Genomic DNA, 16,803 nt, shown 5'->3' with positions numbered 1-16,803 from the left:
AATCCTCTGGCCTCCTCTCAGCAGGCTGTCACCTAGGAAATGATCCAGTGTAGCAAAGGTTGCTCTACGGTCTCTGCTGAGGTTCATTCCAGTCTGCCCTGGATTGATGGGTAGCAGTTTCCTGCAGATTCAGATATCTGATGCTGTATTTTGTAACTCTTCTGATGCTTCAGCAGAGCAGAGAAGATGGACTCTTTGTGAAGCTCTCTTCATTGGGTTGCAGTTATCTTTCTTGGATTCTTGGCAAGAGTGCCTCTAGTGATCATTCTGGGATTCTTTTATGTTGAGTATGCTTGCATTTCCTGACAATAAAATGCTCAGTTTTGTGAAGGTTCTTGGATGATTCTTCAAGAGATGGTCAGAATGGTTCCAGGAAAAAAGCCCACAGGAAAAAAGCTCACAGGAAAAAATCCCACGGTCATAAATGCTCACATGAAAAAAGCCCGCGTGGAAAAAGGCCCACGTGGGAAAAAGTCCATACGAAAAAAACCCACACAGAAAAAAGCCCATGCAGAAAGAAGCCCACATGGAAAAATACCATGTAAAGCACCATAGATATTTATAATTGTGAATAACCATTCATCTCCAGTTATGAAAATGAACAGGTATTACCTATATTTGATGTTGCTATTGTAAGATTAAAATATGTCATATTCACATGCAACAATTTGTGATTTTATCAAGTCTAATTAAATAATAATTTTGCTATATTACTATATTAATTTATTACTATACAAAAGTGGTCTGTATGAAGAGGGCTTTAATGCTTTTGGGTATAAAGGTTTAGGAGAGAAAATACAGGAAATAAAAGCGACCATTTTATTGTCAATGAACTTTATTAAGAAGGTAAAACAATAACAGAAATGAAACTCCATATAGAAACATTTTAAATAAAATTAAATATTTTAAATGTATTAATTTACAATTTGTCAACCTTAATGTTGGTATGAAGTAATTTCTAAAGTACTGCCTAGTACTCACAGCTTTTGACCAACTATGGCTTAAAATTTTTCAAATAATATTATTTACTTATTTTGTTATTAAGAATTAAAAACCATAAGATAACAAAATCATAAGAGAATATTAAAATAAATCCATTTCCTAGCTCAATTTCCTTTCACTTGTATTTTAACAAATACACTGTGGTACACCCAGTGACCACAGCAAAAGACTAAAAGCAACAATTATTTAAGAACAGTAATAACAACAATATTAGCTCAGTTATAATTCTTCATTGCAAATTAGCCAGTCTCCTTGAGTAATTAAGTTTCTCTTCCACCTGCTCATATTGCTGCACAGAAGTGGCAACTATGTCATGTAGTGCTTCATAGTTCCTCTTTTTCATCTCTAGGTGACCTGCCTGCATTAGCCAGTGTTAGTTTGTGCCAAGCCCAGGCCCAGTGCTAGGGTCTCAGGTGCCCCAGGCTGGCACCTGCCCCCACACAAACCCCTCACCTGTTCCTGCCCCGCTGCTGCACCCCCGCCTGTGGGGAGGGCAGGCACAGTGGTGCAGCAGGGGAGTGCAGGGAGGACTCTGGGTGAGCCAGGAGGACCTGAGCAGTTTTGGAGCACCTCTGATAGTGCACTTGCAGGTATTCGCCTGACCTTGCAAGGGAAGTTGGGGTCGAACACACCCCACTCAGCTGCTCTTGCCTTGAAAGTGAGAGTGGGCGGGGCCTGGTGTGTTCTTCTCCTCCAGGAGGGGAAGAAGGTGCCCTGCTTGGCGGCTCTCACTTACAAGGTGAGAGCAGCCACGCGGGGTGTGTTCTCTGAGCCCATGCACTTTCCAGCCACTCTCAGCTTCCCAGGTCTGTGACCCAGAAAGCCGAGAGCAGTGGGGGGAGGGGGTGCCTAGCGGTTCCCCTTACGTGAGGTAGCACCCCAGGCCGCCGCCTGCCTCACCTATTCCCACACTCTAGCCATGGGCAAGCCAGGTCCCTCTGCAATCCATCAAATATACAAATAATTTAGCAAAATTATTCAATTATACTTGATAAAATCACAACACAAATTGTTGCATGTGAATATGACATATTTTAATCCTACAATAACAACATCAAAAATAGGTAATACCTGTTCATTCTCATAAATGGGGGTGAATGGTTATCCACAATTATAAATATCTATGGTGCTTTACATGGAATTTTTCCGCGTGGGCTTTTCCCCCGTGAGCTTTTATGACCGTGGGGTTATTCCTGTGAGCTTTTTTCCTATGGGCTTTTTTCAGGTTGCTAGTCAGAATAACAAACATGGGTGCAAGATCGAAGAAAGTCTTGTTCATATTCAGATGGGAACATGATCCACATAAAATGTTTGCAAGAAAACTGACCATCCAAAATAAAGGTATTGCTCCCAAAGTAACAGGCTTTTTGGTTGAGTGGTCTGGTCATGTTTGCAGCAGTTAAAGAGAGTTTCGCCAAGAACAAGTGATTAAAGAACTTTTTCACATAAAAGAAACAGCTAACTTTTGGGAACTTCCAGTGCAAAAAAATTCCCCTTCTAAGTCCATTGCTAAATTCATAATACATCTCAGTATTACCGGCTAAACAGATTTGAATATTGTACTGGGAAGTTACAGATTTTGGCAACATAAGGAATCAAGGGTGAATCAAGCCTGTGGTCCCTATAAACCAGCATTGCCAGCTCTGTCTGTCATTGGCTCTTGGGTAAAGGTCTCCGCCACTTCGTGGTCTGGGGTTGAAGGTCTATGTTGTTCAGCACTTTAAATCCAGTTGTCCTTGAGTAGAGGCAAGCCGGTTCCATATCCCTGCTATCCAAGGTTTGCCAGCTAGAGACCTGAGACCAGAGTGCAAACTCAGAGCTCCGTACACTGATCTGTTCCCCCTTCCCAAATTTCATATTGTGATAAGTTATGAATTCCTCACCCTCAACTTGACCTTTTACATTTCACCACTGACCCAGCTGCAGGAATCTGTGCTACAAAAAAGTAGACTGAGAAGATTTCTGCATGCTATAACTGAAACGTTCAGCTGATGCTGTACAAAGGAGACTGGCTCAAGAAAATATGCAGCATATAAAGATAAGCTCAGTGAAAGCTGAAATGTCCGGTTCTTTCTGCTCCAGGCTACCCCCTGGAATGGAGAGAGCCTGGCAAAAGAATTTTCTGATGAAAGGAAGGAAATTGTTTTCATCTGCTCTGTTGGTTTTGTTTGGCCTGGTCTGATCTGTCTCTCACGACACTGAAAAGAGGGAAGTAAAATGACCCCTTCCTCCACTATCTTCTCTGCCATGAACCTGGAGATTCTGCTTATGTGAAGCAGGTACTTTTGTCTGACTATTGAAATCAGATTTGGTCATGGCATCTTTACGAACATTTCAGGCTGTTAACAAAGATCTTTAGCTAAAACACTTCAGCATCTGATCACTATCTTGATAATACGGTTTGAGAATCTGAAGGGAGTGTCAACACCCTTTCCTCAGATAAGATGGTTTGTACATTTTGTATTAAATATCTATCCACTGTGAGGAGCTTATAACACCTTGTGTATGGCTCCTAATTGTTACTTATCTGGACTCCCTCACTGGCAAAAAAGGCTAAGGAAAAGTCTAAATAAAGAAGAAAAAAGTCAACTAAACATATGAAAATAACCAACAGTTTTGGAGTATTTCAAACTGAAGAATTTCTCTACCTGAAGTATTACAGTCTAGCCATGGTGAACGTAAATGAGTGAGCCCATAAGAACATAAGAGAAGCCATGTTGGATCAGGCCAATGGCCCATCCAGTCCAACACTCTGTATCACACAGTGGCCAAAAATTTTATTTATTTATTTATTTATTTATACACACACACACACACACACACATATATATATACACACTGTGGCTAATAGCCACTGATGGACCTCTGCTCCATATTTTTATCTAACCCCCTCTTGAAGCTGGCTATGCTTGTAGCCACCACCACCTCCTGTGGCAGTGAATTCCACATGTTAATCACCCTTTGGGTGAAGAATTACCTTCTTTTATCCGTTCTAACCCGACGCTCAGCAATTTCATGGAATGCCCACGAGTTCTTGTATTGTGAGAAAGGGAGAAAAGTACTTCTTTCTCTACCTTCTCCATCCCATGCATAATCTTGTAAACCTCTATCATGTCATCCCGCAGTCAATATTTCTCCAAGCTAAAGACCCCCAAGGTTTTTAACCTTTCTTCATAGGGAAAGTGTTCCAAACCTGTAATCATAGTTGCCCTTTTCTGCACTTTTTCCAGTGCTATAATATTCTTTTTGAGGTGCGGTGACCAGAATTGCACACAGCCCATGTATTAGATGTACTCTCATCCAGACAGCAACATTTATGTGCATGCACATGGCTGCCTTTCCTTTAAAACATTGTTCTTCAACTGAGAAGTGGGTTGGAAGCTGATCTCAGTCATGTTCCACTGGTGGCACTTGCAATAACTTACTTTTTGTTACCGATTAGGCAAATCCCAAGTATCAGGTTGCTGTGGCACCTAGTATTTTCAGCAATGATTTTATTGTAGTGTGCCTCAACAATTTTCAGTGCAAGTATGAAGGCTCCAACCAGATTTTCTGCTGCTGAAAAAGGGAGGAAGGGGTTTCGTTTGACCACCGAAAGGGCTGTGTTTGGAATTATGCAATCGCATAGACAAAAGCCATGTGGAGTGGGAGCTGTGTAATAAGGAAAGAATTTCTTAAGCTGTTGCCTTCTGTACTAGCTCCAATATTCAACTTTTGAAAGCAATATTCAACTTTTGAAAGCAAGGGTGAAATTATGAAAAATTAGGGAGAAGCTAGGATATAGGGTTAGAGCTTAGCTTTTTGTTTTGGTGATGACAACTAGTGTTACCCCTATATTTATTATATGCTACAACCCTTTTGTCATAGCTTTAATAAACATAGAAGAAATAGTGAAGAATTCAGGATTAGGTTTTCAGGTAGCAGTGACTTGAAAATATGATCATTAATCCAAAACCCTGAAGAATGATAAATGGGTATGACGCCTACATTTTTGGGCTGGTTCCTGTGGCCAAAGAAGATTTGGTGAGGCCTGTGTTCATATTTTAAAAGAAACATGAAATGGGCAGGGAAAGAAACAGAGAATTCCCCATGGCAAAAGAAGGACAAAGGCTATTATGCTATTTAGGGATATCTCAGCAAGATGCATCTTTTCTCCCTTTTATGCATACTGTTAACACCTGCCATAAATTCCTCCTTCTCCACAGCTGCTAAAATGCCTGCTATTCTCCTTTTTTCATATCACCTTCTCTCTTTCCAGGATGAGGCCATATCCAGAATTGAATTTTTAAGTTAGGTTCCATGTTACGGTCTGAGATTAATGGTGGCTCTGGTGTCCAGTAAGCTTGAAGACAATTGCTTCAGCTCAGGCCTCCTAGGCACTTCAGTTCTGCAGCCGCAGAAGTTCTCGGTGGAGTGAGCTAGCAAAACCCCCATGTACGTTGGCGAGAATTTGGAAGTAAAAAAAAATGATCCAGAATTGGGTCACATTTGCTAGTCAGGGAGAATGGGAAGAAGCACAGAAGACCAGTGTCGCTATGCAAAGAGCTATCAGGAAGTGGAGGAAAGGTTGGGCTATGTCTAGACAACACTAGGAAGACAAAGGCTCAGAATGAACAATATTTAGCAAGGGATGTTAAAGGCAGCAAGGAGGGATTTTGTGTCTGATGGCAAAAGAAAGTCGCGTTTCGCTTGCTTGGAGAGAAATGGGCATGGTATCAAAGTGGCTAAGCTGCACAGGAATGGCTTTTGTTCCTGCAGAAAACAAATATGAGCACTGGTGCTGTTATTAATAATACTGGAACAGATGTGGAAGAAGCATTCAAGCATGTTTCAGAGCATTTCCTCCAATTGATTTTGATTGTGCTTGCCTGTGAACAATCAGTCTCTGATTTTTCTAACTAGGCCCCTACAGGAGCTGCCACTCCAGAACCGTCTCCTGTGGCTTCGTTCTCCAGTCCTGCTGTACCAGAGTTGATGCCTGTTGGGGACTCTGAGAAATCCAAACCATCCAGCCCTTCCATTCAGCCTTCATCCTTGGAAGAGGCCATTCCAAGTTCCAGCACTCTTCAGGGGAAAGATACTGTGACAGTTCAGCAGGTGACCTCTGTTCCCACTGGTGTTCCCGCCAACAACAGTGGTACTGTGGCCCCGACTAATCCTGCCGCATTACCTAGCACTGCTGCCCCAACACCGGGTAAGAGGAGTCATTTTCTTAGGAGGTGCTTTAAACCCTTCTCTCAGTGATGTTGCCTGGGCACTTCCACTTCTCTTAATCTGATTGTTCCCTTGCCAAGAGATCTTTCTGATCATTTGTCAGATGGAATAACACAGATCACCATTTCAGTGGTGTATGTATCTCTTGCAATCAAGTGTATGTATCTCTTGCAATCAAGAGAGTCTTGTCACATCTTAAATATTAACTGATTTATTTTGGCAGAAGCTTTTATGAGCCAGACCAAGATTTTGTGAGTCACCTGTGAGATTTACAATATAATGGGATAATGTACAACTTCCTTCTCATCAAAATCCATATATTGCACTATTCCAAACTCCAGAATATTTCAGTTTGTGAAACTGAAGTGTGAGGCAAGTTGACCCACAACAGTAACTCTTTCACCCTTTATCCAGATGTAGGGATGAAAAACGTTGCATGAGTTGTCCCCACCTTTACCTTTTTTATTCTGATTCTTTTTCACAGTTATTAAGAAACTAGCGGTTTCTGCTGGAGATAGTGTACAGGTGACCCTTCCAAAGAATGAAGTGGAGCTGAATGCTTATGTCTTACCTCCACCAACTGAAGGTAGGATTTAAATCCATGCCTCACATTATGGTGCAGGAAGCCCTTGAAAATGCCATTGGTGCTGCTATGGATGCCAATATAATAACCATACAGGACTGAATAATGAAATTGAGACCTGTTAACCAGCCTTGCTTTTGCTGCCAGGATCTAGTTGTATGGCCATGGCAGCTTCAGGAAGAAGTCAGTATTCCACACATAACAGCCTGTTTCTGATCTGTCATTTTGCAAACTGCCTCTTCCCTTGTGCTGGATGTGCCTTTTGAATGGCTTACAGCAACCTCCATGGGATGACTCTTTCCAGAAGTGCCCATGGGTTGAAAACAGTTGTGGAAATAGGCACAAATGGGGTGGGGGGGGAGAGCACTCTTATGGCTCTTTGAAATGAAATTTAAGTGATTATTCTGCTCTCTTTTATTTTTGTAATTGTGATTTTTTCCTCTTTGTAGGAAACCCCTATTCCTATGACTGGAGACTAATCACCCATCCCACGGATTATAGTGGAGAGATGGAGGGCAAGCATTCACAGATCCTCAAGTTATCCAAGGTAGGTGTCTTGCTACTTTTGCTTCAGTACAAGAGGCAGTGTGAGAGAGACTAGCTTGGCACCTGTAGCTGTGGAGGAGGCAAATATAGCAGAGGGTAATCTGTGCTATAGTGGAAGATTGAGGATACTACATTAAAATACTCTATTTGTAAGTAGCATGTCAGCTCTTTAGCTACAATTACTATTAAATATGCAATTAAGTGGAGGAGGCATTGTGAAGAGAATTTCAAACTGCATAATGGCTTCTGGAGAGTTTTGGAGTTGGTGGAGCTCTAGTGTGTGCAGTGAGGGAGGTTGCATGCAAGTTAAACATGTGTTCCTCATATGCTTGTGCTGCTACAATACTCCTATGTGTTTTTCTTATGTGTCTGCACGGTTTTGGACATATCCCTCTTTGGAATTAATCACTGAGCTACTAGCATCTTCTGAACAATGTAATACTTGACTGGCAATTTTACATTGAAAAGTCTGATGTCCCCTGCTTCTGTTCTTTTTCAGCTTACAGTTGGCCTGTATGAATTCAAGGTAATAGTTGAGGGTGATAATGCACATGGTGAAGGAAGAGTGAACGTGACAGTGAAGCCAGGTACACCCCGCATCAGCATTTCATCCCTTTGTCTCACAAACTAGATATCTTCTGGGCTTAACCTAGAAGAAGTAACTCTCCACCTGGGCTTGAGAGACAAGCAAGCTGTCTGCCATTTTGAAATCATGGTCTTCTAAATGCTAATGCATTTTAGCTATACAGAAGTCTTTGGTTGCTGCTATTAAAAAAGGGGGTGGGGTGGTAGAAGGAGCCCCGTGACGCAGAGTGGTAAGCTGCAATACTGCAGTCCAAGCTTCAGTCCCAGCAGAAGTTGAATTCAGGTAGCTGGCTCAAGGTTGACTCAACCTTCCATCCTTCCAAGGTTGGTAAAATGAATACCCAGCTTGCTGGGGGTAAAGTGTAGATGAAGTCAATAGCAAACCACCCTGTAAAAAGTCTGCCAAGAAAGCGTAATGATGTGACATCACCCCATGGGTCAGTAACGACTCAGTGCTTGCAACTTTATCTTTAGAGTGGTAGAACTACTTATTTCTAATGCTGCCCTTAGTCATTTCTTCTTTGCCCCACTGTCTTTGGTCACACAGTGGTTTCTGAAGCTTGCAAAACCAGTGAACAGAACCAGCAGTGGTATGAGTGTGCACACTATGGGTAGGGTACTGGTGGTGTCCCACTTTCTCCTTCCTGGAAGCATCACTGGTGGTTTTCACATGGGGATAAGCTTGTGCGGTTTCACCTGTTGCTGGTGTGGCTGTTATTAAAGTGCAGCAGTAGGACATCTTCTGCATGGCAGTTTTCTCACTGTTTCTTGTCTTAGTCACCCAGCAGCAGCCACCACCATCCCGGCCATTCCACTTCTCTCAGGGGGAGAGGTTAGAGACTTACTTCTTTTCAAATGAAAGCTAGGAATTTAAAAAACTTGTTACACACTTAACTGTTATCATGATACAAAAGTGCCAGTTTTTAAAAAAAATATGCCAGGGGGAAGAGTGGCTGCCATGTGGGTGGGAAAATCTGAACTTTCCCACCTGCACGACTTGGGAGCAAAGCAGGTTTGAGAAAGATCAAAGCAAAGTAAGGGAGACCTGACAAAGTGCATGAATACATCACAGCGTTGTGGGGTAGAGCAACCCCCCTTCCCCAGTAGGGGCAGATAACCTGTGTGGAGATGGCCTCTGTCCCCAACCACTCGCCGGACACTCTGTGTAATGGATTGTTTCTTTGAGAAGAGGAAGATGAAATCTTGCAAGGCAGGGCTGCAGTCACATTGATCATCTGTGTATCTAGCACTTTTCCTCCAAGGAGTTCAAGGTAGCATATGTAATTCTCCCTTGTCCTCTTTTATCCTCACAACAGCCCTTTGAGGTAGGTTAGGCTGAGAGAGTGTGTCTGGCCAAAGCATCAAAGAAAAATGGAAAGCAATGCGTGCACAACTGCCCCTTTCACCAACATAGTCTTAAACTGTGTTAAACAGTATTAAACTGCAGATTTCATGGCAGTGGGAGGATTTGAGTGTGATTCTCCCAGCTCCTAACCCAACACTCTGTCCACTAGGCCGCACTGGCAGAAGAGCAGATCTTAACAAGTTAGCGAGTAAAGTGGAACATGTCTTTGAAAGGGTGTGCCATGGACTAGATATTTTTTCTTGAAAGTATTAAAAAGGCTTGAGTCTAGGTGGACTAAAAGACCAAAGCACACTGTTGTGTGGGTGGTAAGTTGTGGGAGATGGATTTGTAATGTTCTCCTAGATGAAAATTCCACAGTTTAACACTGTGTTGGTGGAAGGGGCAGTTGTGCTCACTTTTTTGCTTTCCACTTTTCTTTGACGCTTGACGGCATTTGACATCAGTTGTGCTTTCTCTTAGCACAGCTCTTTTGTTGCTTTGATCGGTATCAGGACGACACTTCCAATGGTTGGAAGCCTGTTTCTGTTCATCAGGCGGGGATCCCTTTGCAAAGTGAGGAACAGGGAAAAGTTAAGATAGGGATTCCCAGCCTCTTTCAGACTGTGGAATTCTGACATAGGTTGGTGGTTGGCACAAAATGGCTGCTGCAGGAAGTGAAGCCAACCCACAGTATGACTGTTGTGGCATAGGACCATACATATAGAGGAAGCTCAAGTGCAGAGGAGAAGAGGGGTAATTAAAAGAGAGAGAGAAAAAGGGGAATAAAGCCAATGGTGTGGTGAAAGCTGCTGCTAAAACAATGTTATTTTAATTTGTATGGCCAATCAGCTCTCAAGTAGCCAGTCAGAAGCTTTTCTCTGCAAGAGTTTCACCTGACCCCACCCCACCCACTTTGGAAAGACCGCCACTGATTGCTATAGGCACATTCCCACTCCATTTACAGGAAGACCAACAAAAGATCTACAGGGCATGCCTGTGGGGAAAGACCAAAGCAGGAATCAAGTGTCACCTTTAGGACCAACAAAGTATCATTTGGAACATAAGCTTTCGTGTGCTAAAAGCACACACAAAAGCTTACGTTCTGAATAAAACTTTGTTGGTCTTAAAGGTGAAACTTGACTCCTGCTTTGTTCAACTGCTTCAGACCAACACGGCTGCCCACTTGGATCTATGTGAGAAAACACCAGCTCACTTAACATAGCATTGCTGCTGTTTTAGCAGCACCTAGTGGCTTTTGTGGGAACAGTTGTGCCAAGAAGAGTATAGTCATAATGTTTGTTTCCCCATGAGAACTCAAATAGCTTCACCAGCAATCTAGGTTAGTAGTTTTTGTGCCCACATTGCAGATGGAATAGCTGATGCTGAGAAGAATGGCTGATTCATGGCTGAAACAAGCTTGAACCGCAAACAGTAAATTAAGAGCATTTCTATAGTGTTCTCTGAGTGTTCAGAATACCTCACACGCATTTACAACAACCCTTTAGGGTAGATCAGTATTACTGCTGACATGGCATAGTGCTGATATGAAGCAGGGGTTCAGAAAGAGTGGTTTGTTTAAGGCTTCCTAATGAGTTTGTGGAAGAGGCATGGCCTTTTAGCCCACAATAAGCTTCCAGTAATATTTTTCAAAGTTCTTCCATCCTACTGTATACTTCCAATTTGTGCCATTCCTGAGGATTCCCTGTCCCTTAGGAGCAGCATTTCAAGTTGCATGGGGGGGGGGGGGGGAGGAAGTCTCATTCCACTGATGAAAACACTTTACCCTGGGATCCAAGTCAAAGTCTGAAACTGGGGACTTCTGAGTCATAATTCAGTCTTGTAGCTGCTGTGCTGTGCCAGAATGCTATGGTAACTTTGCTGTGACTGTCATGCTTCTGTTGTCCTTTTTTCAGAACCACGAGTAAATCAGCCCCCCATGGCTATTGTGTCTCCCCCATTCCTGGAGATCTCATTGCCAACCACCTCTACGGTAATTGATGGCAGCCGTAAGTACTCTCAGTCAGCATCATCTATGTTGTGCAGCAGCAAGAAAGAGGGACGGGGAAAGGCAGAGTGCATGTTAAGGAAAAGAGTTCTAAAGGACCTTGACTGTTATCTCATTAGAACATTTATTTATTTGAAATGCATTTCTATCATTCTCAAATCAGTTTGTCTTCTGTCATGGCCTTCCTTTCTCACTGAGACTCAAGGCAGATGATGTAAAACAAGGGAGTCAAACAACATGGGGAGGGTCTAATTAATGAAACATCAGGACTAAGATTACAGAAATTAGAGAGTTCAAGTTTGTCAAGTGATGCAGAGTTCCAAAGTAGAAAACGATGCAGTAAGAGCAGAGTACACACAATAAATACCATGCCTAGTCCTGTGCCCTTTACAAAAGCCCTTTCCTGACCTGTTCTGTTAAGACTCTAGCCCTGTTTACTTTGTAAAATTGCCCTCCTGAATCATTCTGTTTTATTTTGTTTGCTGGATGACAGAAGTGTGGCTTCCTAACTTCCTTGGGCCTCTGCTGGTCTTCACTACCAAGTGCAGAATACTTAACCCAATATTTAGGCAGTTAACATTTTTTACAGTAAATGTATAAATACTGCTTTTGAATTTCCCAGGTCTGCAGCATGATGCTGTGTCTTTGTGGCATGTTTTTAATAACTGCTCATGCTTGTTCAAATGTGAATCTCCTTTTTTCATTTTTAGTGTTAGCGGGCTTGTGGGAGAAAGATATGGCTTGGATCCTGTGCTTCTTTCTGGTAAAGATGGCTAGGTGCATTTTGAAGATTGTGGCCGTTCTCCCATTGACCTTACCCCGGAGCAACGTCCCTCTTCACCGCGCAGCGTCTGCGCGGATTTCCCACCAACTGCTGCACAGAACCAGGAAGTGCCGCGGCTTTTGCGTCGCAGATGTAAACAGCTAAAAACCAGTTTACATCTGCGACACAAAAGCCCCGGCTCTTCCTGGTTCTGCGCAGCAGTTGGTGGGAAATCCGCGCAGACGCTGCGCGGTGAAGAGGGACGTCGCTCCGGGGTAAGGTCAGTGGGAAAACGGCCAGTATGTTTTGGTGCACATGGAAAGCCACGTTCACAGAATCATTCTGACCACTTTAAACTGCTTTAATGCTGAGTTAGATCCTTGCTCAGACCAGCTCAGTTTTCTGTGCTCTCACTGAAGTCTCAGGCAAAGAGTTTTTCCCAGTCCTGCTCTCTGGTCCCCTTTTATTTAGAGTTGCCAGGAACTGAACTTGGTACTTTACCACTGAACTATAACCGCACTCATTATAGTGAAATTAAAAGTCTCTCTTTCTCACATTATTTGTGACATTAACCATAGAGTCTCAGTTTAAACACATTTACATTTGGCCATTTGTCAAAAGTGGACATGCCTGCAAACAGCCTTGTATTGGTCTTAAGTACATTTTAAGCTCTCCTCTGGTTTCCTTATTTGAAGAAGAAGATGACTGTGGATTTATACCCTGCCCTTCTTTCTGAATCAGAGACTCAGAGCAGCTTACAATCTCCTATATCTTCTCCCCCCACAACAGACACCCTGTGAGGTGGGTGGGGCTGAGAGGGCTCTCACAGCAGCTGCCCTTTCAAGGACAACCTCTGCCAGAGCTATGGCTGACCCAAGGCCATTCCAGCAGCTGTAAGTGGAGGAGTGGGGAATCAAACCGGGTTCTTCCAGATAAGAGTCCGCGCACTTAACCACTACACCAAAATTTGCATTTACCAGGACTGTTTTTGTTCAAAGCAAACCCTAATTAGATGTTTTTAATTCATTAGAAAGCACTGATGATGACCGGATTGTCAGCTACCACTGGGAAGAATTGAAAGGACCTTTGCGGGAAGAGAAGGTATCCGCAGATACTCCTATTTTGAAACTGACCAATTTGGTACCTGGAAACTACACATTCAGGTAAAGTGCCAAGTGTGGGATTGCACCTCTGGTTTGCTAGACTCTCAGGTCCGGAACCCAATGTCAGTCCAGATTGCAAAAAAAACAGTGAATGAAATCAGATTTATTTTGTGTTCTTTGTTCCTGTGTGTAGAATGGAGAGGTTAGGGGCCAATTCACAGTCTTTTTGCTTATTTTTCCTTATCACACACAGATGGTTTTCTTGTGCTGGCTAATAGTTTTCAAAATAAACTTCAAATAACATTTTCAGGCTATCATTTGTCTCCTCTGATCAGAGAAGCTGTGCTGTATTCATAACCTAGCAAGCTCTTGCATTAAATAGAACAAATATGTAGACTGTGCAAGTGATCAGGGGTGGGGGGGGAGTGGAAAAATGTAACATAAATTGGCCTTAATTTTTTTTCTCTCTGAACATTTTCTTCCCCAGGCTACATCATTTAAAAATGAGATTTGGTATAAAATGCCTATTAAACTGCACCATGGATATCATAAATGGATTACTGGATGGGGATAAAAGGTTCAAGAGCTAACTGATTATTCTGAAAGTCCTAATATATGAGTACATTTGTGGATAGCTTGAGATGAGATTCTTTTTTTCCTCTTGTAAAAGGTTCAAGTATGCTAGAAGGATTGTTCTAAGTCCTGTTATAATTCAATTTTCTCTGTGTTTAGTTTAGTGTAGCCAGCATCAGTTGGAGTGAGGGTTATCAGCACATCTGCTGTTTTCTTTGTGGCAGAAATATTCAAATCATGAAAAGGGGAAGACAGAGCAAAAGCTAGCTTGAAAAAAACCTCCCCCCCCCCCCCCAATGTACACTGTGTAGAGTATAACTGGTCGAATTGTATGGTCCCTAGGTTTGTGTTGCACCTTTGAAATGACTCCTAATCTCAAAAGCTGTTTCCAGGGTTGCTTGGTTAACTGTTTCAAATAATAGACCATTTTGAGGCTCTTTATTTCCTTCATTTATGCCCACCTTTCTCTCCAGTAAGAACCCAAAGCAACTTATATATTATTCTCCTCTTTTTCATTGTGTTCTCACAACAGCCATGTGAGATAGGTTAGACTGAATGTGTGTGACTGGCAAGAGCTTCCATGGCAGAACAGGGATTTGAACCTGGAGTCTCCCAGGTCCTAGGCTGACACACTAACTGTTAACGCCTTGCTTGGTCTATCATTCTAGATCTCCTAGAGCGAGGGGAAGTAGAGCCTCTGTTGTGCAGGAAAACAATGTGAGTCCATGTTTCAAGGACATTCATATTTGCTAAGTGCCCTGGACTGAGGCTTGCATTTTGGTTGTCTCCATCTCTAGGCATTCTCCATGATGCTCGTGTTAAAATGTTTGTTAAAATTTGTCCTTTGTTTTATGATAAAGGATTTCTTTTAGTGCTCTGAAAGCCATGTGAAACATGCTACATTCAGCAATGAATGCTGGCTTCAAAACCAGTTGTTTATAACTGCAAGCTGCTGTTACACATTTCAAATAGTCTGATTGTTGCTCCCACTTTGCAGGGAATTTGGTAAACACACTTAGAAAAGAATCCTGTCAAATTCCAGAAGGCAGAGCTGCCCATACCAGGGGGCTAATGCAGCATATGGAACTGTGAATTTCATCCCCAGAAACATAAAGCATATTGCCTGGCTCAGCAGCAGTAATGGGGAAATGGGAAACGCTGTAAATACCACCCATCCTTGGAAACCTGCCTTATCCTGAGTCAGACCCTTGGTCCAGTAGCCTCCCTACTTGCTGCAGCTTGCCAAAGATTCAGAGAAAAATCTTGCTCAGACTTGCTATCTTACATCCTTTTCATGTTGAACACAAGGATTCAGCCTGGGACCTTCTGCCTGTAAATCAGCTTCTCTGCCAGTGAGCTTTTGGCCCCCTCCTTATGTAGAGGTTCTCTCTGTTGCAAAGAGCAACCAAATGGCTGGTTCAGTTCCAAAGTTGTTTTTTCCCCTGTGGGCTTTATCTAGTGGCTCCAGTTTGCCCCCCAGCCCCCACACCCTCCCAGTCAGCAAACGGAAGTTAAAGGGCTTGACGATTACTCTGTGGTCCCCAAACAACACAGCACAAAGGAGCTAGGAGGGAAGGTGGCTCCTAAGTATTTTAAATAAGTCGCATTGCTGCTTGTCAGGCAGTTTGTGTAAGACATTGGCAGGAAGTGTGTAGTACACAGTTGACCTAGGATGTTCTGGTGGCCACTAGAACAAATTATAATGAAAAGGGATTCAGTCTGTGCGGCAGCTCTGTCAGGAACCATGAGTGTCAGAAAGACTAGTGTGTCTCTTCAGACCCAGATTTTTTCCAGCTGCCAGATTCCAAGAATAACAGAGAATCAATAATGGCCTACTTAATTTTATGGGCCCACCTAAGCTATTTGACCTGCCGCGGCATGCAGATGGAGTACTGCTCTAGGTAGACTATGGGTCTGACTCAGTTCTTACAGCACTTCCTACATTCATATCTCGTGACTCCTCCCAGTTCCTTGCCGTTTCCTCAGAGAAGGCTGGTTCTCGTGTGCGTGTTTATTTATTCCCTGGTAGAGCTGCGGTATCAAGTGGTAATCTGCAAGTGTGCATGCACAGAGAGTAGAGAGAGTCCACCGAGTGTGTAGAGGTTGGAGACAGGCATGTTTGTCCGCAGAATACCTAAAATCAAAAAACTTGCATGATACCTTTTATTCAAACTAACAAAAATTTCACACGTTATGCAAGCTTCTAGATTCTTCAGAACTCATGGTCAATCTGATTGGGAAAAGAAAGGGGAGGGGAATTTTTTTTTTCTTCAGGCCATGTTGAAAGGACTGCCTGCATCTTGTTCAGAATATGTTGGGAACTTAGATTAAGTGGTGCTGAATGTAACTGATTTATAAGTAGTCAATTCATGAATTAATTTTTTTCGTTTTAACAATTTATTAATAACATATTGTTACAATATTTAATTGTCTCTTTTCTATACTAACCCATATGATATTTCAACCCCCCCTCCCTCCAATATTTGACTTCCCTGAAGTTACCATACCATACCAAACCTTTAATGTCATAATAGATTCAGATAAAAATACACAGAATATAAAAATTTAAACATTGGAGATAAAATCAAGATAAAACCGAGCTTACAGATGCATTCAAACATGGTCAGAATTAAATTTAAGGATGTCAGCCAGAAATTTTGCCACAGCCTCACTAACCACCCCCTCAGTATCACTCAATAAATAATAACAGGGTGGCAGAATAGACAAATCTGGAGAAAAAGAAAGCTTGCCAAATAAATCTTTACGGAGGTTATGGTATAAAGAACAATCAAGCAATATATGCTGGATTGAGTCAGGGGTATTTGCTCCACAGGAGCAAAGTCTGTCGGCTAAAGGGACTCGCTGATATCTCCCTTGTAAAACTTTGGAGGGAAACGCGTTTAGTCTAGCCAACATAAATGCCCTGCGATGACTTGGAGTGGTTAGGTCTGATAGATAATTGGGCATTTTGCCACAAAAAGCATAAAGACCTAAGGAAGCTGGAGAGCAAATATAAGGGTCAGTTGGCCGTAATTTCGTATCCTCCGATTCCCATAGTCTCAGTTTAATACATCTGAAGATATA

General features: G+C 42.5%; 1 protein-coding gene across 2 annotated transcripts in view; it reads left to right on the top strand.

Moving 5' to 3' along the window:
* Positions 1–16,803, top strand: part of KIAA0319L (KIAA0319 like) — a 72,759-nt gene that overhangs the window by 34,364 nt on the left and 21,592 nt on the right. For both annotated transcript variants that reach the window (XM_060257581.1, XM_060257582.1), the window contains 6 exons: positions 5,905–6,196; positions 6,701–6,802; positions 7,249–7,346; positions 7,845–7,932; positions 11,189–11,281; positions 13,074–13,206. In XM_060257581.1, coding sequence (XP_060113564.1) covers positions 5,905–6,196; positions 6,701–6,802; positions 7,249–7,346; positions 7,845–7,932; positions 11,189–11,281; positions 13,074–13,206 — 806 coding nt within the window. The remainder of the gene's footprint in view (positions 1–5,904; positions 6,197–6,700; positions 6,803–7,248; positions 7,347–7,844; positions 7,933–11,188; positions 11,282–13,073; positions 13,207–16,803) is intronic.

This window comes from Heteronotia binoei, chromosome 17 (assembly GCF_032191835.1).
Source record: "Heteronotia binoei isolate CCM8104 ecotype False Entrance Well chromosome 17, APGP_CSIRO_Hbin_v1, whole genome shotgun sequence".
Classification (NCBI taxonomy): domain Eukaryota; kingdom Metazoa; phylum Chordata; class Lepidosauria; order Squamata; family Gekkonidae; genus Heteronotia; species Heteronotia binoei.
The sequence above is the reverse complement of the archived record's forward strand: the minus strand, read 5'-3'. Positions and strand labels throughout refer to the sequence as shown.